Below are 24,439 nucleotides of genomic sequence, written 5' to 3'. Positions count from 1 at the left end.
ATATCCTGAAGATTAATGTTCCCACACTAAGAATTATTGCTGTCTTTGTATTTGCTGGACCAGGCTGTTCTAGCTTACAACAGACAGGGTAATTTTGCAATTGCAAATCTCTGATCCTGTATAGTGTGTGTGTTTTATTTAAGGACTCAATTTTTCTTCCTTTTTGCTACCTCTATTTACTTATGAGATTAAATAGTAATACAAAGATATGGATATTGTGAAAACACTTCAAGATAGAATATAAGTCATTCTGCAGGAGAGAGATTTTTGGCATTTCAATTTATATTACAGTCAGCTACAAAATGTGTCAGACATTGGCTGTTGTGTTACTGACACTATCTTGGGATGCAGACCTAAATAAATAAATGTCACTGGAATTGTGTAAATCTTTCACTGGTAGTGGTAAAACCGCTAGCAACGGCTGAGCTGTCATCTGTTTCAGATGAACTGCAATTATGGTACCTTTACTGAAAAAGATCCAATCTTTGAGGAGGAGTGGAGTAGCATTGATGGCAGGGTATATAGATCTTAAGATTTCAGAGTAGCAGCTGTGTTAGTCTGTATTTGCAAAAAGAAAAGGAGTACTTGTGGCACCTTAGAAACTAACAAATTTATTAGAGCATAAGCTTTCGTGAGCTACAGCTCACTGGATGCATCTGATGAAGTGAGCTGTAGCTCACGAAAGCTTATGCTCTAATAAATTTGTTAGTCTCATAGATCTTAAGACACATTCTTCATTGAACGAGCTTTGTCTTCAGTTTATGGCAATCATGGTCTTTCCATCTTAATCATTGTTACTGCTACTAGAGATTGTTTTCTCAAAAATAATGTTGCCAGATTCTAATAAAAATAAAAATTCTATACAGGAAAAATATGAAACACAAGATATGTAAATGACTGAAGGAAGCAGTGATGAAGAGAAACAAATGGAATATGATTTGTAATGGAAAGTACTCAAAAGTTATAGGGACTGATCTCACAAACTGGTGTAAATTGAGAAGAACTTTGCTGAAATCAATGTAGTATCATTCCTGAAAAACAGGTATAACTGAAGTCAACTGGCCCACAAATATGGTCTCACCTAGGGAGATGCATTTTCAAAGCAGTCTTATGAGTTACACACACAGAACTGGTCATTCTTTTTTATTGTCAGAAAAGGGGAGTATACTTTATTCTTTCAGAATCAAAACTTCAAACCTGGGTGCCTAACCAGAGTGCCTAATTCTCACAAATGTCTGGGTAGAAAAAAACTTCTTTGCCCATTAAGTTTGCCTCTTGGTTTTACTTAGAGACTGATCCAAGCTGCAGAAAATTCTTCTCCAGATCTGGATTTTAAACACTCCCAAATTCAGAAGTGTTTGGACCCAGATTTTGGTTTAGCATGTCATAAATATCGAGCCATTTAAAAATTTAGATTTAAACTAGATTTCAAAACTTCTGAACATTCAGGGGTGTTCATCTCTGGCTCTCACCTCTGCCTTTTCAGTTTTCTCCCAGATTAATTTGCCTGGATTCTTCAGTTCCTATACTTTTAAATGACTGTTTTTCTTATGCTCAGTTGTACTGGTTACTTCTGTGCATTTATTTGGGCAATTTATCTGGCATATTCACTGCTGGTAAAACAAACAATTTTATTTGGATATCTTATTTAGTTTTAATTACACAACTCTTTGATTGTGATCTTTTTTCAATTCTCACCGGAGTTAATAGTTTACTGAACTTGCCAACACTGGAAGCTATAAATACAGATGTTTGGTGAAAATCATTGGGACACACCTTCTAACTCTATTAACATATATGGAACAAAACCAGCTTTTTGGAGATTCAGAGTGAAAATGTGCTGCTAGAAACACAATATCTGTAGCTCTTCAGTGGGGACAGATGGCGTGTATACAGGATTACCAGATCCCTTTGGACTGTAATATGGAATATTGCACTTCTAGTAACCTGCTTACAGAACTGAAAATAAACTCAGTTACTCACAAATCTAAATCTCATGTTTCACACAGTGTGCATGTAGCATAGCTAGCCTTTCCCTTTTTATGAATTTGGATGTAATATGTGTAGGGCCCTGCCAAATTCACAGTCCATTTTGGTAAATTTCACGGCCACAGGATTTTAAAAATTGTAAATTTCATGATTTCAGCTATTTAAATCTGAAATTTCAAGGTGTTGTCATTGTAGGGGTCCTGACCCAAAAAGGAGTTGGAGGAGGTGAGTGGGGTCACAAGGTTATTGTAGGATGGGTTGCGGTACTGTTAGCCTTACTTCTGCATTGCTGCTGGTGGCAGTGCTGCCCTTAGAGCTGGGCATCTGGAGAGTGGCGGCTGCTGGCCAGGAGCCCAGCTCTGAAGGCAGAGCCACCGCCAGCACCAGCACAGAAATGAGGATGCGGGCATGATTTGGTATTGCCACCCTTACTTCTGTGCTTCTGCCTGCAGAGCTGGGCCCTCAGTCAGCAGCCACCGCTCTCCAGCCACGCAGCTCTGAAGACAGCAGTGCAGAAGTAAGCATGGCATGGTATGGTGTTGCCACCTTAATTCTGCGCTGCTGCTGGCGGTGGCTCTGCCTTTTTTTTAGGTAAAAAGTCTTCTTTTGTTTACCATCTTTAAAAACAACACATTGGGTGAGATTTTCACTTTTCAGTTCTGTTTTATTCTATTCAGGTTCTTACACCATGCTGTCTAAGCACTTGTTATGGGAGGGGAACCAGGATAAAGAAGTTATGTGCACCATGACAGCTCCTGGGGCATTGCATCTGAGGCAGTCATAATGGGCTTGATTCTGATCTGCATTGCACCATTTTTTACATTGTTTTGCAGAAAGTTAACTGGAGTTTGTTCTGAATTTGTACTGGTGTAAGTGAGATCAGGATAAGGACCACGGTATCCAGGCATGTACACAAACAGCATAGTCTACAACCTTCAACAGAACAAAGCATGCTGGCAGGAGTGGAGTGGGGCAGGGCCATGACCTTGATTTAGTTTTGCCCTACCCGATGCTGGCATTGCTTTCTGCACTGGAACCTTGTGTGCTATGAAAGCAAGAAGCAAGATTTTGCTTGTCTCCTGTGTAGGGGCACAAGGAGGAAGGCTTTGAGCCCTCACCTACCCACATAAGGGTAGACACAATATAGACCTTTTCAGTAAATTGAATAAATTCAATAAATTGAAAAGGTCTGTTTCATGGAGAAAATAGATGTTCATCTGTTTATGCCTTTGGTTTTAAATGGGAACTCTCCACAGTATGAACACTGTAAAAATGCATGCTTGATTGAATACGAACACATGCCTTGTTAGTGACCTTACCCTATACCTTTCGGTTCACAGAAGAGCTCTATGTTAATTTTGGATACAATCTTCTAACATTCATAATCTTGTACAACAACCTCATTCCCATCAGTCTCCTGGTGACCCTGGAAGTCGTCAAGTTTACTCAGGCTCTTTTTATAAACTGGGTAAGTAGCAAGAACAAAAAGTTGGTTAATAAATTGTGGTTTTAAATGTCGCATTGGTGTAAAAACCTTAAAATTAAATTTGTCACCTTTTTGTCAGTGTCTCTTTAGCTTTTGCCTTTGCAAGACCAATTAATAGTTCAGTGAATCTGGTCAATGCTAGTTTACTGATCCATGCCACCAGGGCTTGAAAACACCACTTGCCTGTAGAAAGGTTTCCTGCATGAGTGCCATCAACTTCTGCAGTTTCTAAGCTTCCATTAGAAAAAAAGAATAGCTTTTAGCACTTTTGGTAGCTAGGAAAGCCTTCTGAACATGAAATGAGTGTGAACAGGTAGTGTCATCTTCCTGAGCCTTTTTGCAAACCACTGTAGTGACTTTTCTGCAACTCATAGGTTTCCTAAGATTCAGCATAGTGAAAAATGATCAGTATCTTGTCATTTTTTCAGTTATCCTATTCAGAACCCTGGGGGCCACTGTGAAAGTAAAAATGGTCAGGTCACTTTCACTCTGGTGATGCTTGAGCTGCAATGTTTGTCCACAGAGTGCAGGTGGGGAGTGGCTCATGTCACTAAATAGTGACTTCTCTGGTCAGGTAAGGAACTGAAGTGGTAGTTTTCATACGGATTCCCACTCAGTCCCCTGGGGCATAAAGATGATGTCTGTGATGTGCCTGGAGGGTGGAAGTTGTAGAAAATGTATCATGTGCATCTGACTGGGTGTGTGCATGTGTACAACCTCAGGGCTTCAACGAGGCTGTAGAAGAAGACCTCTAAAAAAAGATACATTTATTTTGCCTATGCGATTTTTATGTGAGTATAACTGAATCATTTCCAAGCTGAGTCATCTGGAAAATTGCTTCTCAGATTACTGGCACATGCAGTAACTATTTTTGCAATGTATTCCAATTAAATGCAATGATATAAACAGAACTGGTTGTAGTATAGGTGAGCAGTTTTTCTGTTTAGAAGTGAGGACTTCTAAGTTGATTAAACTATGTATCTGTTTTCACTTTTCTTTCAGGACATAGATATGTATTATCAAGAAACAGATACACCTGCAATGGCCAGAACATCAAACCTTAATGAGGAGCTTGGGCAGGTGAGAGAACCTCATTGGGAATACCATACTTGTCCTATAACTTAGGAGAAGCGCATGAAAAGGTACCATAGAAAGGCAATGATATTCTTATAATAATTACAGGCTTTTCTCTGGTCCACCTCAATGTAATATCTGACCCTGAGATAGGGAAGCTCTATTTTACAGGTAGATAATAGAGCTGTACAGCAAGATTAAGTGATTTGTCCAAGGTCACTTAATTCCTGACTCTGACATAGACGATTTGAACCCAAATCTCCTGCGTCCCAGTTCAGTGCCTGAACCAAAAGACCATCTTTCCTCCTCTAAGGGGCCAGATTCTGCCCTGGAATGTGTATGTTGTCAAATTCTGAGGTGTAGTTCAGACCAGTTAAGGGCTGTGTCACCACTTGCCCTGAAAGCTTGGGTGCTCCCAATTCTTTGCTGCTGTAACTCCCAACCTGGGCCCTTCAGAACCAGCCAAACAGCATGCAGGTCACCCCCTGAGTATCTGTGTATAGCTGCAGCTTCCTAGCAACACTCCATTCACACATGGCTTCCACTAGCCTTGATTACCACTTTCAGGGTGACCCCCAACACATCCTGCCCTGAATTTTTCTAAAAACGTGTGTTCTGCACTGTCCAGCCCGCTCCTGGACAATACAGATATTAGAGGTCTGTTTCCCTTGCCAGGGGTCAATATTCAACAGTTTGCTTTTTAACTGGAGTTACCCAAATCATTCAGTTTAAACACAACACTGGATTATTTTTGATTAAAACAAGTTTATTTAACTACAAAGAGATAGGTTTTAAGTGAGTACAAGAACAAGGCAGTAAAGTCAGAAATGGTTACCAGAGAAATAAAGATAAAATACTTTCTAGTAACTAAAACTTACCGAGCTAGACTTGGTTCTAGGTAAAATCTGTACCACGTGTTCCCAGCAACATTGCTTGCCAAATTTTCATGTTAGGGTCCTTCCCAAAATCAAAAGCTGGTGCTTTTGTCATCTTGGGTGAAAGAGAGAAAGAGAGATATAAAAGAGATAATACCCGGAGTGCTTTTGGCCCTCACTTTTATAGTCCAGTCACTATTTGAAATGCATTTTCCTGATGGCTACCCCTAGATAAAGTTCCTTCCCACTCTGAGGATGGAGACATGGAGTCTGGTGGTGAAAGAGGTTCCATGTTTTTGTTTGTTAATATGCAGATAGATCTGTCCCTGCCTGCCTTCGTTGCCAAAGAATGGCCACTTGATTAATTAACTTTGATGACACCTGGCTAGAGGTGTCAGCTTGTCCTTTGTCTTTGATAAACAGGCTTACCCCTTCCCCAGATGTGTCTGATAAACACATTTCCATCATCATTTCAGCATATCTTCATAACTTTACATATAGTGTTGCTACCCACATTTCACCATGATATTATTGATCAGCAAGTTATTAGCTTTCAAATAATACATCACAAGGCATATTTTGTACAAAGATTGTTACAGTAGTGTGAAGGGTTTTAATACAGGGGTGCATTCAGTCAGTGTTCTTCCTGTTAATTTCTGTAGGAGCTGCTGGAGTATATTTGAGGGCATAGTTTGGTCTAAAGTGTTGCCTCAGTTTTTATTAAGGTCTGTTTTAGAACATCATAAATCTACTCCGAGGCTGCAGGCTTGTCCATGTGCCCTCACTGTCCTACAGACACACGGACTGCATTCTATCTATTGAGATATGAGATATTGAACTCTGGTGAGTGTGGTTAACAGCTCTCAATTTTGGAAACCAGGTTGGGGGAAGGGCTGTTTCTTCCCTCACTGACCTCTTTGCAGAGTATTTGTTAGAGATGAGAGATTCATAGATTTTAATGCCAGAAGGAACCATTATACTCATCTTAGTCCCACCTCCTATATAACACAGACATAGAATTTCAGCCAGTAATTCCTGCATCAAGCACCATAACTTGCAGTTGAAAAACAGCATACCTTTTTAGAAAGGTGGTGACCTTTTATCTCAGGTCAGTAGATGCATGATTTTATTCCAAAGCTTTCATTCTAATTCAGCACTCTGGATCTCTAATTAAATTGTTCATTAAATCCTAGCTGTGCCTTCTAACTTCCTATAAGACCAGGTGCAAATGTTGTACTCTTTATTGTGCAACAAGGAAAATAGAAAGACATTAGTGAGTCTCTCCTCATCCAATTCAGTCATTCCTGAACTGGATGAAGAGCAAGTCACAGTCACGGTTAGGCCGAAGGCAGCCGAATCTAATAGTAGGAGCCCGAGTCCACGGTCATGAGACAGGAGTCAAGAATCAATTGGTTTGGAATACTGGGAGGTCAGAAGCAGGAGAGAAACTGGCGATCAGAACAAGAGACAGGTCAAGTCAGGATACCAGTGGGTGAGAGGTAGAAAACAAACTAAAAGTCAGAAACCACAAGTCAGATGCCCTGAGTAAAGGCAGGTCAGAATGCCAAGGGATCAAGCCAGGGAAGCATGAGCAGGTAGTAGGAGCTGGTAGCAGGAAGCACAAGGCCATCGTCTAAAGCAGGGTAGAGCCCACTTGTTCAGATGGCTTCCTGGTCCTGCTGTTGGCTTAAGTAGGGACAGTAGGCCAATCAGCTGCTCTGGGACTTCACCAATCTGGCCTCAGGGATGGCACCTCCCACTGGGGCCGGGCTTCATGGATCTCAGGTAAGCTGTTGCCAGTAACTGCCAAGTGAGGAGCTGGCATGAAGCTGCTTTCATGAACCTTGCTGGCCCAGGTCTGAAACCTGTGGAGTCATGACACTTGCATTCTTACAAGAGCATTTATTGTAAGTCCATCGAGGCAGGGACCATCTGTTTTGTTGTGTTTGTACATGAGCTAGCACATTGAGGTCTTGGTTCATGACTATGCTAATACAAATAATTAGTGATAATAATGTCTCAACCTATTCTAGTTAATGTATAAAATATGTGTGGTCGCTCAGAACTTTTCTGTACAATTCTGAATAACAAATAGAAAATTTTTCAAAGTTAAGGAACTTCCCAATCAACTTTCCCAAAATAAAATTCCAGAAAATGTGGAGACCTTACAGGCAGAATTTCTGTTGTAACATTCAAAAATGTTTATCACTGTTAGATATGTATATTCATTATTATTTAACTTTTTAATATGCCAAATCTTTACACTGAAAATTTATAATGGACCTTTTTATTTAAAGCCCTTTCCCAGCAGAGGTCTAGGCTTGTGCATAACAGATTTACTGAAAGTACAGTTTTTAACAGGGTGGTTGACCCTGTTTTGACTTCTTAGAGTAAGACTGGTCTTTCCCCCAGGCCAACAATTTGAACAGTGGAAATTCTAATTTTAATCTGGAATCCTTTGGATCCTCAGGGCTTTCATATCTCTTAATGAAACATACAGTTTAATTAGGCTAGCATGCATCTAATTTACATATATCTTAATGTATCCATCAGTCCTTGATTTTATTATCATTTGCTTGAGGTAATTAGGTAACTTGTCTTGGGTTTTTTGTATTTTCAATTTGATAGCTGGATCATAAAAGTCCCTCTGTCTAAAATGATAATCAGTGCTGAATATATTAGGAGTCACACTGGGTTGGAAGACAGTTTCCATTTTAAGCCCAGTTTTAGGCAACCTCTTTGACATAAAACTTTGAGTGTCTCAACTTTTGGCTACTCACTCTGAGATATATGAATTCGAGACACCAGTTTACAGGAGGCTTTGAATATCTGTTCTCTGAATTTAAGCCCCCATTAGCTAACTCAAGTTGGGCACTCAAAAGTTGAGGCACCCAAAATCACTAGTCATGTTTGAAAAGGTAGGCCTTCATGTTTAGCTGATAGAACAAGTTAATTTTGAGTTGTGAATCTTCGAAAAATGACCAGAGTATGTAGGTAGGTTGTGGAATTGCAGTCACTGGAAATTTTTAATAACAGGTTAGACAAACACCTGTCAGGGATACTTAATCCTGCCTTAGTGTGGGAGAATGGACTACCTGACTTGTTGTGGTCTCTTCCGGCCCTTCATTTCTATGAAATGCTTTTTTCTTCTGAGGGACATTTTTATAATTTGTTTAAATCAACAGTTCGATTTATCTACAAATGTGTCTTCCATAGTAGGACTCCATAAAAATGTGTGCAATGGACTGACTCTACTTTCTAAAGTTTACTTTACCAGTTAAGTTGTGCAAAGCCAAAGTGGGTTACATAAGGTACAAGTTGTAACTGCTCACCATATAACTAGGGCTGATCAGGTAATATTTGTGGAATAATTTTTAATGTATTTCATGGTAATTCTTGAATAGTCAAGAAATATAAATTATATGAAATTTTATTAATACAATGAATATATTTTCATTATTAGCCCAGGTCTATTCTAGAGGCCCCTTTTGAGGCCTCATGAAGATAAGTATAAAAGGATTGGTACATTACTTTTAAATAAACCTAAGGAAATCCTAGTACAAAAGCACTGCTAAAATAGAGTTAAGGCTGAGAAAAGATCTTTCTTAAAACCAGATTCATAGGAAAATTAAAATAACATAATAAGGACATGTTCTAAAATCTGGAAATTCTGTTAAGGATCCAGCGCCAAGTTCCTATGAAAGAAACTTAAGTTTGCCTTGTTGAATGTGTTTCAGAGTAGCAGCCGTGTTAGTCTGTATTTGCAAAAAAGAAAAGGAGTACTTGTGGCACCTTAGAGACTAACAAATTTATTTGAACATAAGCTTTTGTGAGCTACAGCTCACTTCATCGGATGCAGCTTATGCTCAAATAAATTTGTTAGTCTCTAAGGTGCCACAAGTACTCCTGTTGAATGTGTGAGTCACAAGAGCATAAGACTTTTATTGTTTGAAGGTATGATCCTTTCAGCTTATAGCTGGTACAGGGGAATTAATATCCTTTATTATAAAGGTGTAGAGGCAGTGATGAGTTGCCAAAATCTTAACAACGGGTTCCCTCCTCACCCCACGAGTGGGTTCCCCACCCCCGCCCCCTGGGAATCCTGCCTCATCCATCCCCTTCCCCGTCCCCTGACTGCCCCCAGAACCAGGCAGGAGGGTCTCGTGGGCCACCATAGTGGGTGCCGACCCCACCCCTAAGAGCCAGAGGCACCTGCCGGGGGGTGAGGTGGGGAGTCCCGGAGGTGCTTACCTGGGGCAGTTCCCAGGAAGCATCTGGGAGGTCCCTCTGGCTCCTAGGGGTGGGGGAGCGTAGCTGGGGGGGAGCCGGGGGAGCGGCCACTTCCCCACTGATCACATCAAAAGTGGCACCTTAGGTGCCAACTTCCTGGGTGCTCCAGGGCTGGAGCATCCACAGGAAAATTTGGTGGGTGCAGAGCATGCACCAGCAGCTCCCTGCCCTGCGCCCGGCCCCAGCTCACCTCACCTCCACTCCGCCTCCTCCCCTGAATGCACTGCCCCACTCTGCTTCTCCATGCCCCCCGCCCCCAGGTTCCCACGAATCAGCTGTTTGGCGGGAAGACGGGGAGGGCTGAGAAGCAGGCGGCGGCTTCCTGCTCAGGCCGAGGGTGGCAGAGGTGAGCTGGGGCGGGGTTCCCCTGCGCGCCCCCCGGGTTACCTGCTGCTGCGCGGGCTGCCCCCTTCACATTCCCCTGCCCCAGATCACCTCCTCCTCCCTGTCAGATATATGGAAAATGAGCAATGGGACATCGTGGTCTCTGATTCATAACATGAATGTGAGGAGGTACTGGTCTCCAGCCTGTAAGTGATGAATGGATTTTCAGTTCACAGGACCTCATACAGAATTTTTTTGAATTAAAATTGGTGTTGGATCCTTAACTGAGAATTTACAAACACTTTTTTAGCATTTTGTTCATTTAAACTTCTGGCACTATATCTTCAGCTGGTGTAAATCAGCATAGCTCCACTGATTATAGTGAAGCTCTGACAATATACTCGCTCAGGATCTGATCCTTACTTGTTTTTAGAGGAAATATATTACCAATATTAACTCTTATTTTAAATATTTTTCCTGGGAATTTGCCTGTAGCTTTTGTAAGATAGAACTAATCATCTCTGACAAACTGCAGCAAGTTTGCATTGACCTGTACTGCTGTATTTCCTAAACATGCATACTTCCTTGTGATTTTTTTTTTCTGATTTAATGTATATTTCCTTTTGTTTGGACTGTTCTTCTATGCAAGTTAATCCTGTGAACGTGCTACAATTGTTTCATTTGTATTCTAGGTAAAATACCTGTTTTCTGATAAAACAGGCACGCTAACATGCAATATTATGAACTTCAAGAAATGTAGTATTGCTGGAGTGACATACGGGTAGGTACTATTTCTATAAACTCCATAGCTTAATAATTAATTTTATTAATTCCGCAAATTGGTATTCTGTTCTGTAACAAAATTAAGTTTAACTGTGTGGTTGTATTAACAGAAATTCATTTCTGTGCCCATAAAATAAATTGTTAGTTTCTCCTGCAGTGTGAATTATGGAATGCAAAGGTTGAAATAATTTAAATGTGATGGTGGAAGGGTTTGTTTGAATAAGATCAGGTTTCAGAGTAGCAGCCGTGTTAGTCTGTATTCACAAAAGAAAAGGAGTACTTGTGGCACCTTAGAGACTAACAAATTTATTAGAGCATAAGCTTTCGTGAGCTACAGCTCACTTCATCGGATGCATCCGATGAAGTGAGCTGTAGCTCACGAAAGCTTATGCTCTAATAAATTTGTTAGTCTCTAAGGTGCCACAAGTACTCCTTTTCTTTTTTTTGAATAAGATGTTCTCCTCTTCCTCTTACCTAACTGGTTAGAATGAAACAAGTGGTTCTAAATGAGTTTCAGGCCTTTCATAATAGGGTTTTTCTTAGGGGAACCCAATGTTGGGTCCAGACCTTATCCAAATAAAATCATTGACTTCAGCTGAACTGGGATTTAGCCCATCATTCATATTTAGTGACTAATTCTTTATTCTTTTGTCTGGTAACACTCCCCCAGAAAGGGCAACTACTTCTCATTTTTATGCATTCTGCTTCAAATTGTTGGGTTTATTTATTTTTAATACAAAGAATCAATTTGGTTTCTAGCTCCTGGGAACCTGTGCAGGGGTGCATAATCCCCAGTATGGAATCTTCTGTGGTCAAGTTTTTGTAACATAAAGTCTATATGTCTTTAATTTCTTCTCTTTTGCCTCTCCTAAAAAACTGGTTATACTTTATGTGGTCTGCCAGTTTGTAAAGCTCTTGTGAAGGTATATGAATTGTCCCATTTGAAATCAATTGCCTATCTGGCCATTTGCACATGTTGTCCTGGTAACTGCTTGTACAAATTACACCTACTGTTATTAGTGTATTTTGGGGCATGTCCCTAGCATTCTGATTCCTTAAAAATCTATCCATTAATGTTGATGGAAAGCAGAAAGTGTCATCAGTATTTAAGGTCCCATCCAAAATAGCCTTTCAGGGCATGTTACATGGTATTTAATTTAAGTCTTTGGAAGGAGGAAGTTTAAATCTATGCTACAATTTGATAAAAGTTTCCAAGGTATTAGTGTTTCAAACCTGATTTTTTTTTTAACCACTTAGCTCTATGTTGTCATGTACTCCCTTTCTTTTATCAAACTAGCCAATAATTATACATTTTTTCCTTCTTTTAGTCACTTTCCAGAGTTGGAAAGAGAACGTTCATCAGAAGACTTCAGGTAATAATCATTGACTGGAACTAGTTTGGGACTATACAAAGGAAGACAGCTAACACATATCTAACACATATAAATAAAAGATTATTGTTTGTCCAAATTTTAGAGCTAGAATGGAAAAGCCCAAGGGATATAGTCACTTCTAAATTGTCTGCCCCACATGGCTGCCCCACTTACAGTTAGGGTGCCGAGGTGAAACTTAGATTTTGCCTGAGGCGCTGAGGCCAGTCAGTAGAGCCCCCAAACTGGGTAGGACTAACATAGGAGTGAGTGGATCAAACTGGGTGGGAGATATTAACTCAGCCACAGCCACAGTTGGAGTGAAGCTTCCTTATAGTACAGCTGCCTCCATAGGTGCAGGAGTAGTGAATCTTGCCCAGAGGCTTAAATTTACTGATTGCAGAGGGAGTAAGGGAGAGGAGACTTTTGTTATAAAATGTGGTATGTGAATATGGTTTAAATAACTGGCAAGAGGGATCACAAACTAGGGGGAAAGAGCTTTTCCTTCAGAGCATGGTACAAAACACTCATTTTGTTCCAGGTCTCTACCTGAGTAGGAAAGAGTCTTGATTTAGAGTTTGTGCTGCTAATTTAGGGGAATGCTTACACTTCAGGTTGTTGTAGCTGATGTGTTTCCAAACTAATTGTGTTTTTAAATTTCTGAATGGCCCCCAAAGCTCTGTGATGGACACATATATTATAAATGATAATAAATATGTAACTATGTATATATTAAATATGTATTAAACTAGCATTTCTCAAACTGGGGTCTGCAAGGGTACTCCAGGAGGTCCGCGGGCCCCGCTGATCAACTCCACTTCCCTCTCCGTGCCTGAACTCTTCCCCCCTCCCTCCCAGCACCTCCTGCAGGTCAGGAACATCTGTTATCCGGCTTGCAGAAGGCACTGGGAGGGAGGGGGAGGAGTTGGGACAGGGCACGTTCCGGGGAGGGGGCGGAAAGCGGTAGCAGTGGAGCGGGGGCAGGAAGAGGAGCGTCGGGGTGGGGCTTTGGGGAAGGAGTGGAATGATGGTGGGGACTGGGGCTGAGCAGAGGGGTTGGGGCAAAAAATTTTTAATCAAAATGGAGGTCCTCGGGTTGCTAAAGTTTGAGAACTGTTGTATTAAACGGTAATAAATCCCCAGGACCAGATGGTATTCACCCAAGAGTTCTGAAGGAAGTCAAATGTGAAATTGCAGAATTGCTAACTGTGGTTTGTAACCTATCATTTAAATCATCTTCTGTACCAAATGACTGGACGATAGCTAATGTGATGCCAATTTTTAAAAAGGGCTCCAGAGGTGATCCTGCAATTACAGGCCAGTAAGCCTGACTTCAGTTCCGGGCAAACTGGTTGAAACTATAGAATCATAGAAGATTAGGGCTGGAAGAGACCTCAGGAGGTCATCTAGTCCAACCCCCTGCTCAAAGCAGGACCAACCCCAACTAAATCATCCCAGCCAGGGCTTTGTCAAGCTGAGCCTTCAAAACCTCTAAGGAAGGAGATTCCGCCACCTCCCTGGATAACCCATTCGGGTGCTTCACCACTCTCCTAGTGAAATTGTTTTTCCTAATATCCAACCTAAACCTCCCCCACTGCAATTTGAGACCATTGCTTCTTGTTCTGTAAAGAACAGAATAGTAAAGAACAGAATTGTCAGACACATAGATGAACATAATTTGTTGGGGAAGAATCAACGTGGTTTTTGTAAAGAGAAATCATGCTTCACCAGTCTACTAGAATTCTTTTCAAAAAGCCTTTGAGAAGGTCCCTCACCAAAGGCTCCTCAGCAAAGTAAGCTGTCATGGGATAAAAGGGAAGGTCCTCTTGTGAATCGGTAACTGGTTAAAGGGTAGGAAATAAAGGATGGGAATAAACAGTCAGTTTTCAGAATGGAGAGAGGTAAATAATGATGTCCCCTGGGGTCTATACTGGGACTAGTACCGTTCAACATATTCATAAATGATCCTGAAAAAAGGGGTAAATAATGAGGTGGCAAAATTTGCTGATGATACAAAACTACTCAAGGTAGTTAAGTCCAAAGCAGACTGCAAAGAGCTACAAAGGGATCTAACAAAACTGGGTGACTGGGCAACAAAATGGCAGATGAAATTAAATGTTGATAAATGCAAAGTAATGCACTTTGGAAAACATAATCCCAACTATACGTATAAATTGATAGAGTCTAAATTAGCTTTTACCACTCAAGAGAGAGATCGTGGAGTCACTGTAGATAGTTCTCTGAAAACATCCACTCAGTGTGCAGCAGCAGTCAAAAAAGCTAACAGAATGTTCGGAATCATTAAGAAAGGGATAGATAATAAGACAGAAAATATCATATTGCCTCAATATAAATCCATGGTTTTCCCACATTTTGAATACTGTGTGCAGATGTGGTTTCCCCATCTCAAAAAAGATATATTGGAATTGGAAAAGGTTCAGAAAAGACGTGACAAAAACAATTAGGAGTATGGAACAGCTGTTGTATGAGGAGAGATATGATAAAGGTCTATAAAATCATGACTGATGTGAAGAAAGTAAATAAGGACGTGTTATTTACTCCTTCTCATAATACAAGAACTAGGGGTCACCAAATGAAATTAATAGGCAGCAGGTTTAAAACAAACAAAAGGAAGTATTTCTTCACACAACGCACAGTCAACCTGTGGAACTCTTTGTCAGAGGATGTTTTGTAGGCCAAGACTATAACAGGGTTAAAAAACCTAGATAAATTCATGGAGGATAGAGCCATCAATAGCTATTAGCCAGGATGGGCAGGGATAGTGTCCCTAGCCTCTGTTAGCCAGAGCCTGGGAATGTGTGACATTTGATGATTACCTGTTCTCTTCATCCTTTCTGGGGCACCTGGCATTGGCCACTGTCGGAAGACAGGATACTGGGCTAAATGGACCTTTGGTCTGACCCACTATGGCTGTTCTTATGTTCTAAAGTTAACTTGCAATCTGATCAAGAACCTTCTGAATGGAAATATCTAGGCAGCTGACATGAGGGCATCTTTTGTTTAAAACAGTTTTTTAAATAGAAAAATTTTTAAAAATAGGAGGCCTCCAGAGGGGTCTCATGGCGAAACCCTGGCAGGGAGCTTTAGGCAAGAACTGTCACTGCCACTGTAACTGATTCAGATTGAAATGAGGCAAGAAAGAAGAGATGGCAGAGAAAGGATGTGAACTGGCTGTGAATGACAAATACAGGTTAGCGATGAGGAAGGTGTGCGTTGGAGTTTCTGGCCCAGGAAACAGTTGAAAACTGGATGCAATTCCCTTTCTGCCAAAAATGTTGAGCCTCTTCCCTCTGTCCTTACCGGTGTTTTTGTTTCATTTTAATTTCATTTTTCTTACCTTTGGCTAAGTGAGTGTGGCTTCCCTATTAATCCTGCCTCTTCCCAGGTCCTGAAGTGCCCTCTAAGAAGGAAGAAGCTCTTCCTGTCTAACTGACATGAGGTGCTACTTTTGGTGGGGTGGATTTTCTGTCTCTCCTTCTTCTGTTTTTTCTTCCGTTTCCTCCTCTGTGCATTTCTTTGCCATCATTATTCCACCATCTTTCTCTTCTCCTTGCCCACAACCTATTTCTTTCCTTGTGTTTTCTTTCCCCCTCCCTCGTGGTCTCCTTTTCCTCTGCTCTTCCTTCCTACCTTCCTCTTGCATCTTTTCCTCTTTTTTTCCCCTTTCTCTAAAAGTTTTTTCCCTTCCACCACCTTTTTGCACTTCTTTTCTCCACTCCCCACTGCAATTGCTCCCTTCCATCTCTCTGATGTGACCTCTCTTGGTGCTACTGTAGTACACATGACACAGTGTTACCTACAAGAGAGGGGGGAATGCTGCTTCTTGACTCAACACAGTGCTTCCCAGCCTCTGCTTTACAGTACCATGGAGGATTCTTTATTGAGAATGTGCTAGGCAGTGCTATACTATGTTAGCATCATTCACTTGCATAAGCATGAGCCTACAGGACAACTTGAAAAGTTCAGGCAGGTTTTATTGATATGAAAGATCCCAAAAGAGACTGTTTGTTTGTAGGAAAGTTAGATGGAGAGGAGTAGAGATTGAGAGACAGAAATGATAAATTTTGAGATGGTCAAAATCAAAACTTTTAAATTAAACAGAGAAACCTAATTCAAAGGAACACAGTCAACTTTAAATTTAGTCTATTTCAAACAAAATCTAGTAATCTCAAACATATTTAAAAGTAATATTTGATACTACACCTGCCCTGGGTTTCCAACCAATTCCTATGGTTTTACAACCACAGTTTTTCTGTTTTTTAAAGCATTTTTCTTTCTTCTGTTGATGAGTAAAAGACCCACAAACAGGAATCACTGACTATACAGGAGAAAGAGTGAAAATGCCTGCTTCTCCCTTTCACTTACAGTAATATTAGGTGCTACGTGTAACAATAGTAGGTAATATGTTTTTAGACAGTAATGTGATTTTCGTTTTTCAGTTGATACTGTCCCTTTAATATTTCCTGTGAAGGTCTATATTAATAATGGAAAAGAAAATGTTCCCATTGTAGTGTTAAATATAATTACCCCTTTTCTTGCTCCACAGCCAGTTACCTCCTTCTACCAGTGAATCATGTGAATTTGATGACCCAAGGCTGTTGCAGAATATTGAAAGTGACCATGTAAGTCTAGTTCTCATATATTACTTAACTGATGTCTCAAAAATATGCTAGGTCTTTCTGTTTGCTCTCCCTGGGATGGAAGGTCATTGGCAGATTTTCTCAAGTGTGTATGATCATGTCACCTACTACTGGTGCATTCTACAGTGCATAGAAGCACTAAAGAAAGGAAGTGGGGGAGAAAAGCAATTGAGTTGAGATGAGAAGGGAGAAGAAATGGAGAACTAAAGGGGAAGAGTAAAAAAGAGGAGAGAGTGCTATCTCTGATGTTGAACTCTGACCAAACAGTGACTTTTATATGGGTATGAGCTAGTTTCTGTTAACAGCTGTAGTTTTATAACATGGGATGGTAAGAATACTAACCCGGAGAGAGAGATTTTACAGGTTCAGTAATACTAGACTTTTCAGAGATGTTCCATAGATATTGTGCTATGGAAACAATTTACTTCCATTGAAAGAAGTATTGATCCTTGTAACATTGGTCCTTGATATTGACAGTATGGTGCTTTCTGCAGGTCTCACTAAATACTGCACTATCCCAAAGGCAGTCTCTGAAATTAACTTATATGGACCTGCGTGAGAGGAAGTTTAATAATAAAATGAATTTAGGCTAAGACTTCTTTTAAAAGTGACTAGTGATTTTAGGTGGCCCAGATTTGGGTGCCCAACTGGAGGTGTCTTGAAGGGGTCTTTTTTCCTCAGGTGGGAACTTGGCACTTTGAGTGACCCAAATTCACTTTTGAAAATGTTGGCCTTTACCTTTCTCTTTAGTATCTCAGAGACTGCTACCACCATAACTCACAGTTTGGTTTTGTAAACTAATGGGTGCCAAGCTTAAAAAAATAAAAATGGTCAGATTAGCATTAGTAATTATACAATATTTAAAGTACAGTATTTAAAGTACTATTTGGTGAGGAATCTTTGTATTAAAAGAAGTTTTAAGGACAACTGCATGACTTTCTCTTCTGTTTACACCTTCTAATACTTCAGAACTATAATTACAACATAATATGAATGCCTGAAGGCTTAATGAATTAATAATGATCAATGGCATAATGTACTGCTCAAGGTCATGGATTCTGCAGATGTTTGTGGATTTCAGTTTCCATCTATTCATCAGAGAGGTAGTCCAGCCAGCAGAATATATTTTATTCTTTTACTTGACCCTGCATTGCAGTAAACTGCATCAAGAAAAGCTCCTGTCCCATGCACATCACCACAGCCCAGTTTGGATATCTTTACATTCTTCTGATTTTTATTTATTAGATCAGTGGTTTCCAACCTTTCCTCTGTTGTTCCCGAGGGGTTTGAAGATTATGTCTAAGGGGTCTGCAAAAGATGACTATAAAATTTTAAAAAGAAAAGGAGTACTTGTGGCACCTTAGAGACTAACAAATTTATTTGAGCACAAGCTTTCGTGAGCTACAGCTCCCTTCATCGTTTCAAGTTTCAGATCCCAGAAAAGGCATTCAGTTCTTCTGATCAAGCAAAAGTATGTGAACACCCCCATCTACAGGTCAAAACCCAGAAGTGTTGTTACCATAGAAGCCAACAGTTTAGTGCCCTTTCTCACGCTGCATCAAATGCTGTGCTGAACACATGCAATATTTATAGCTGAATTCTGTTCAGTCTGTTTTCAGTCTAAGACTTTCATGGTAGGGGGTCCATTGATCACAGGTTGAATTTCCAAATTACTGGCTTTCGGGAGCTGTTCCACAGTGCCTCACAGTGACAGTACAGTCAATACAAGTGCTCCTGGTGAGGACACACACTGCTGACACAGGGAGCAATGTGTAGCCACGCACAGGTGAGGTAATTACTGCGGCAGCTGTATGCTGATATAAGTTAGATCAACTTAATTTTGTAGTATAGACATGGTGTTAGTCTGGAATGAGTGCAAGTTAACATCTGATGGCAGCTCGATGGTCTATGAGAAATGTATCGTTCGGTGGATGCCACAATTTACACTAATTGGTGCCTTCATTAGTAGTCCCTGAGAAAAGGCCAATTCAGATGGATTGGGGAGACTGAATTACTCTCTCAGTCTTAGAGGTGGTCCCTTAAACTAAGGACTGAGCAACACTGATGTAGCATTATGGGGAAGCTTGTATTGTCTGCCTGTGCTGTATGTGTTTTGTGCATAACTTGTGGACCTTGGTCTCTACAGCAATCTGTGATTGCTTTTCACAAACACTAAATATACACGTGCTCACTCATTAGCATAGCCCTTGATTTCACACAGACTTCCCAGCCCAAGGTTGCAAGTCTAGCTTATATCCCAGAGAATGTTCTCCATCAGCCGGGGATATTGTTGTCCACCTGCATCTTCTTTAAATTTCTTAGCTCTTTTGTCCACTGTTAACTCTGAATATTGACTGATGAACAAATCCAATTTTGACTGTCAATCAAGGAGATATTATTCCATAGAAAGTTTTCTGGGAGAAATAATTATTTGCCACTTGACATATATGGATGGATCCTCATGACCTCTTCATTAGGTTTTCAGGGAAGAAAGAATGCTCATATTTGTCTTTCGCAGCTGCTTCCATTGGATGTTTTTTGCCACAGCACCAAGGAGATTATACAGGCTGTATCCTTAGGAAGAAAGCCCTACGTTCTTATTAGAATGGAAGTAGCTGGCATTTCAAGGACTTAAAAGAATGTTTCCTGAGTATATTAAACTGTTTATAAACTGGGAAAAATCTATTGATGGAACTTCAAAGCTGTGTATGTGTAACCCACAAACCTTCTGGGTGTAGTGTTCTGTCTCATTTAGTGGCACCGAGACCACTTAGAGAGAGAGATAAAATGAATCTGCTCTATAGTCTTAGCTAACAGCCAGTTGGCTTTTAGCTCTTGTGGTAGAGGCTCATGCACTAAGCTTCAGAGGTCCCATCCCACCCGCCCACGACTGTGGTCTGTCGGCATTACACATGCACAGTAAATACCCACAACGCTGAGCTGAGAACTAGCCCACGTGCCCTGACTCTGTTCTGTTTTATCACAGGCATAAAAAAATACTGCATCATTTTCTACACTGCTAGACTTGCATCTCAATAAAATACGCAGGTGTGGATATACTGCAGTTTTTAAGAGTCTGTAGGAGGCTTCAGGGGATTGTGACACTTTTCAGGAAATAACTGCTTGAGCCCAAACTTTGCCCACTCATCAGCACAAAACAAAAAGAAATTGCCATGGCTTTGGAGGAAAAAGAATATATTTTTTTAAAATCTGGTTCTCCACACCCCTGCTCCACTTCCTTCTCATTGGTATGTGCAATTAAAAAAAAAACCCAGATATTCGGTAACGGCTGGCAATTTGTTAATCAAATCGTCTTCTCCCATGTTTGTGAGACCTTCAGACCATGACTGTTAGAGGAAAATGAGTTTTGTTTGGCTATTGAGAGAGGTCAGATATGAATTATTTCTATGTCTGTGCTTGAAGGGTTCTGAATACCTTCAACTCCTAATGACTTCATGTTTCAGGGGTGCACAGCATGTCACAGGACTGAGCCTAAAACAGGTGTGGTAGACTTGAGAAGTGATACTTGTTCTTGTCATATTGCATTTAGAACAGTGGTTTTCAATCTGTGGTCCGTGAACCCCTGGAGGTCTGCAGACTGTCTAAGATTTTCAAAGGGGTCCGCACCTCCATTTTAAATTTTGTAGGGGTCTGCAAATGAAAAAAGGTTGAAAACCACTGATTTAAAGACATTTAGCAATGGTGAGACCCAAGCCCACCTGGGATTAAAATGGATAATTATTTTACTAGTTGTGCTGGTGGTAGAACTGTTACTTGTGGGTAGTAAATACAAGTCATGTGACCCTGCAAAATGTTTTGTAAGTCTTTATGAACAAACTGACTGAAAAATAAGTCAATCTACTTCCTTTCTGGAAATGTTATGAACCATGGAGCTGATCTTATATTACATGTCACTACCAAGTTAGAGATGCATTTTAAAGTCTTTTTTCTGTTACATTTTTTGTCATTGTATCTGTCTGGAGATTCTTGGGGCTAGAAACAACGGTGCTCTATCTGCTGTGGCACACAGAGGTAGATTTCCAAATCCACGACAATTAAATTGTGTACTTGTGATTGTGCATGCACCCACTCTGCTGGCAGAGAGGACCCAGTATTAACCAAGCATGAGTTTTTGTTCCCCCTCTAGTGGCCAAACCACATAATGAGGTGTTGTAAGTCTGCCGCTGCCTCCTGATTTGACAGACCCTGCCCTTTATCTCAAGCAGTAAAGGGTCATGCTTTTAGATTAGGTGGCTCTGGGTTCAGTTCCCCAAACATAACCCAAGCAAGGCATCATCATACTTGCACATCTGGATTTTTTTGAGCATGTTTCTACATGTGTTTAAAAAATCTGGACTTGCATGTGTGCACTGGATGTAATGTATATGGGTTGAGGATCTGGGCCAGGGTGTGCTTTGGTAAGGATTACATATACCAAAGGGGTTCTCTTTTTAAGGTGAAACTTGAAAAGAAATAGATTTCTACTTCTAAGCACAAACATCAAAATTAGGGTTAACCTGATTGGATGGGAATAACTGGTGCCTGGGAGACGGAAGATTGATTGAAGCAATGGTGCTGGTAGGAGTGGGAGCTACTAGTGGGCAGATGGGGAGCAAAACAAGATAAAGAGCAAAATAAAAAAGTAGGAAAACTCCCCGATATATAAAGAAGAAAAATGGGACTAGAAGGGGCGGGGGAATAGAGAGTTAAAGCAGTGGTGGCATCTGTGCTGGGGCATGGTCCAAGGGGCTAAACAAGGAATACTCCGCTGTTAGAATTTCAGTGACAGAGTGGTTGGTTCTCCTCTATTAAATGAAAGCCATAACCAATAATGCAGAATCTGATAGCCTATGGGGGCAGGGGGTACACTTCAAATGGAGAATCAGAATTATAACCACAGAAGTTGTTAATGAACATGAGGCTCTTTGCACATAATTCTGAGGTAGTATTTTGAACATTCTGTCTCAATCTTTATTGATACAATGCTGGAACAATATAGCAAGAAAACAAATGGCAGCTGTGTGAAAGCTGAAGAGATAGGCCTCACTGTTTGGTGATCTGTTGCTATAGAATTGGGAGGTTGCCATGTAATCCGTTGTAAACTGTGAAAACATAAAGACAGCAACAAATTAAATTGCTGGCTTCATATAAGCCAAATGGGGGGGGGGGGGGATAGCACTTAAAACCTATGATGCGGGGGAAGGCAGGTTCAGATGGAAAGAAATTGTGAAAGTGCATAATAGGCTAGGTAATATATTTGTTATGTGGACATCAAAGGCTTGCAGTGACAGATGCTGAAATGAGAATCCAGCAGGCTGCATATTTTGTGGAAATGGGGGTATAAGTTTCACTGCTTTCATTAGCAATAACACAGCAACTGCATGTAACCTCCTGGACAATAAAAATTTCCATTTCTCACATTTCTTTTTGATGATACACCATCTGTTCATGTCTTTGAATGTAGTCTCTGCTCTCTCGTATAATAATAAATTAGATGATTATTTGCTCATGATCTATCCAAATTCAGCTCAAGATGTACCCAGGCAATCCCATAGGGGTCTAACGATGGGAGCCAAATTCCATTCTTAACTGTACATGGGACATTGTATATTTTTTGTATATTGTGACTATTTTAAAGTAAACTAACCATATATGTACGAGGTGTGCTGGATTTTTTTTCAAAGACATGTTACGACATCTGCTTCCCAACAATTTTTGATCTTACATTGTTTTTAATTGAAGTGTCATGCAGGAGCTGTTGCAAGATGTTGCGACCTTAGTATTGTGAAAAAAGAGTTAATCTGAAACCCTGCCAGTGCGGCTGGATTTTACAGTTGAAGTATAATGTAGGCTGTTATGCATTACTAAAAGCTGCAAGCCCTTTCCTCTGCATGGGTATAATTAGTAAAGTCATGTGTGGCTTTTAAAATAAAAGCTGAAAATGGCTGAGAACTTAAAAGTTGGGTAGAAACAGACAGTGAATCCCACAGAGGATTGAACCTGCTCAGATTCTAAACAAAAAGAGCTCTCAGCCATGCTTATAGCTGTTTCCATCACTTCACACTGACTCAGGGCATTCTGGGCTTCAGAGAAGTTTGGGGTTATTGTCTCTGCTGGTTGTATTGTTGAGTGGATTGTTGTGTTGATTTGTGTGTGGACTGTGTTGTGCTGGAAGATTGTGTTGAATTGTGCGGATGGGGAATGAGCAATGCATGCTGTCATCAGGGGCTCTGTGTATTTGGGGGTATTGTGTGTACTGGTTTTGGTGCTGTGTGGGTGGTTTTGAAGAACTGTGGCAGCTGGGCCAAGTATGCCACCATCTGTGCAGTCTCCCTCATACAACCAATGAAATTATTACATGCAAATTAGCTGTAGAGTAAGGATGGTAATTGGGTGAGTTATCTATGCTATCACAATGGTCTAGGACTCTAGGCTTGGCATAAATATGTGTCTTGCTTTCGCATTATTTGTAATTTGTAAAGTCAAAATGGCTAAGAACTTAAAAATTGTTCTCAGTGAATCCTGGGATTATTCAACCTGGTGATAGTCTAAACAAAAGAGCTCTCAACAATGTTTGTAGCTGTTTCCTTTGCTTCATGCTGACTCAACAGACATTCTAGGCTTCAAAGAGTGACCGTCCTAGAATTTTATTATTTAGGTTGTCCTTGCTGTAGAACTGCAGTTTGATGCAGAATTTTTTTTAACCTTACCTCTGAAGCTGCACAAAATTTATATTTTTAATGGTAAAAAAGGGGCAAGTTGAGGGGAAGTTATAGTAGTTGAATTATTGAACTTGGAGACAGGAACTCCAGAGTTTTAATTTTGGTTCTGTCACTTGTAGTAGGAAGAGAGCCTGAGACATAAGCCCTTGTATTAGAGGCCTGGTATGAGAGGACCTGCTCACAGAATCTGGCAGATAAAGAGGAACTGATCACAGAACTAAAAGTTAATGGTAGGTTAGGTACAAGTGATCATGATTTGATCACATTTATAATGTGTAAGCAGAATAAAGTCCAGATCTCTCTCTTTCTCTCTCTCTCTCTCTCTGTATATGTACACACACACACGGCACTTAATTGGGCCAATTTCACAAAGCTGAAAACAATTATGAGTCAAGTCAGCTGGGCAGAGGGAATTTAATAAAAAAAGGTGAATAATTGAGAATTGTTTTAAGAACACCTTACTAGATGCCCAAAAAGCCACAATCCTACAATTGAGGAAGAGGGCTGTGCTGGTTAAAAACCAATCTAGATTAGAGGGGAAGTGAAAGGCAGTTGAAAAAATATAACAAATGGAAGAAATGGGAAGTTGACAGTAATGACTATAAATCTAAAGTTAAGAATTGTAGAAAATTGATAAGGGAAGCCAAGGGACACAAGTAGAATTCTATGACCAGAAGAGGTAAGGACAATAAAAAGGAGTTGCTAAAATGTATTAGGAACAAAAAGAATGCTAACAATGATATTGGTCCATTACTAGCTGGAAATGGTAGAATTATCAATAATAATGCAAAAAAGTCAGAAGTATTCAATAAATATTTCTGTTTTGAATTTGGGGGAAAAACAGATGATGCAGAGTGATAATGCT

General features: G+C 40.3%; 1 protein-coding gene across 3 annotated transcripts in view; it reads left to right on the top strand.

The window, feature by feature from the left end:
- ATP8A2 (ATPase phospholipid transporting 8A2) overlaps positions 1 to 24,439 on the top strand; it is a 663,533-nt gene that overhangs the window by 140,707 nt on the left and 498,387 nt on the right. For all 3 annotated transcript variants that reach the window (XM_038388027.2, XM_043504314.1, XM_038388029.2), the window contains 5 exons: positions 3,330 to 3,457; positions 4,478 to 4,555; positions 10,731 to 10,819; positions 12,150 to 12,194; positions 16,759 to 16,834. In XM_038388027.2, coding sequence (XP_038243955.1) covers positions 3,330 to 3,457; positions 4,478 to 4,555; positions 10,731 to 10,819; positions 12,150 to 12,194; positions 16,759 to 16,834 — 416 coding nt within the window. The remainder of the gene's footprint in view (positions 1 to 3,329; positions 3,458 to 4,477; positions 4,556 to 10,730; positions 10,820 to 12,149; positions 12,195 to 16,758; positions 16,835 to 24,439) is intronic.

This window comes from Dermochelys coriacea, chromosome 1 (genome assembly GCF_009764565.3).
Source record: "Dermochelys coriacea isolate rDerCor1 chromosome 1, rDerCor1.pri.v4, whole genome shotgun sequence".
NCBI classification, from domain to species: domain Eukaryota; kingdom Metazoa; phylum Chordata; order Testudines; family Dermochelyidae; genus Dermochelys; species Dermochelys coriacea.
Note: the sequence above shows the minus strand (reverse complement) of the source record. Positions and strands in the feature narration are given on the sequence as shown.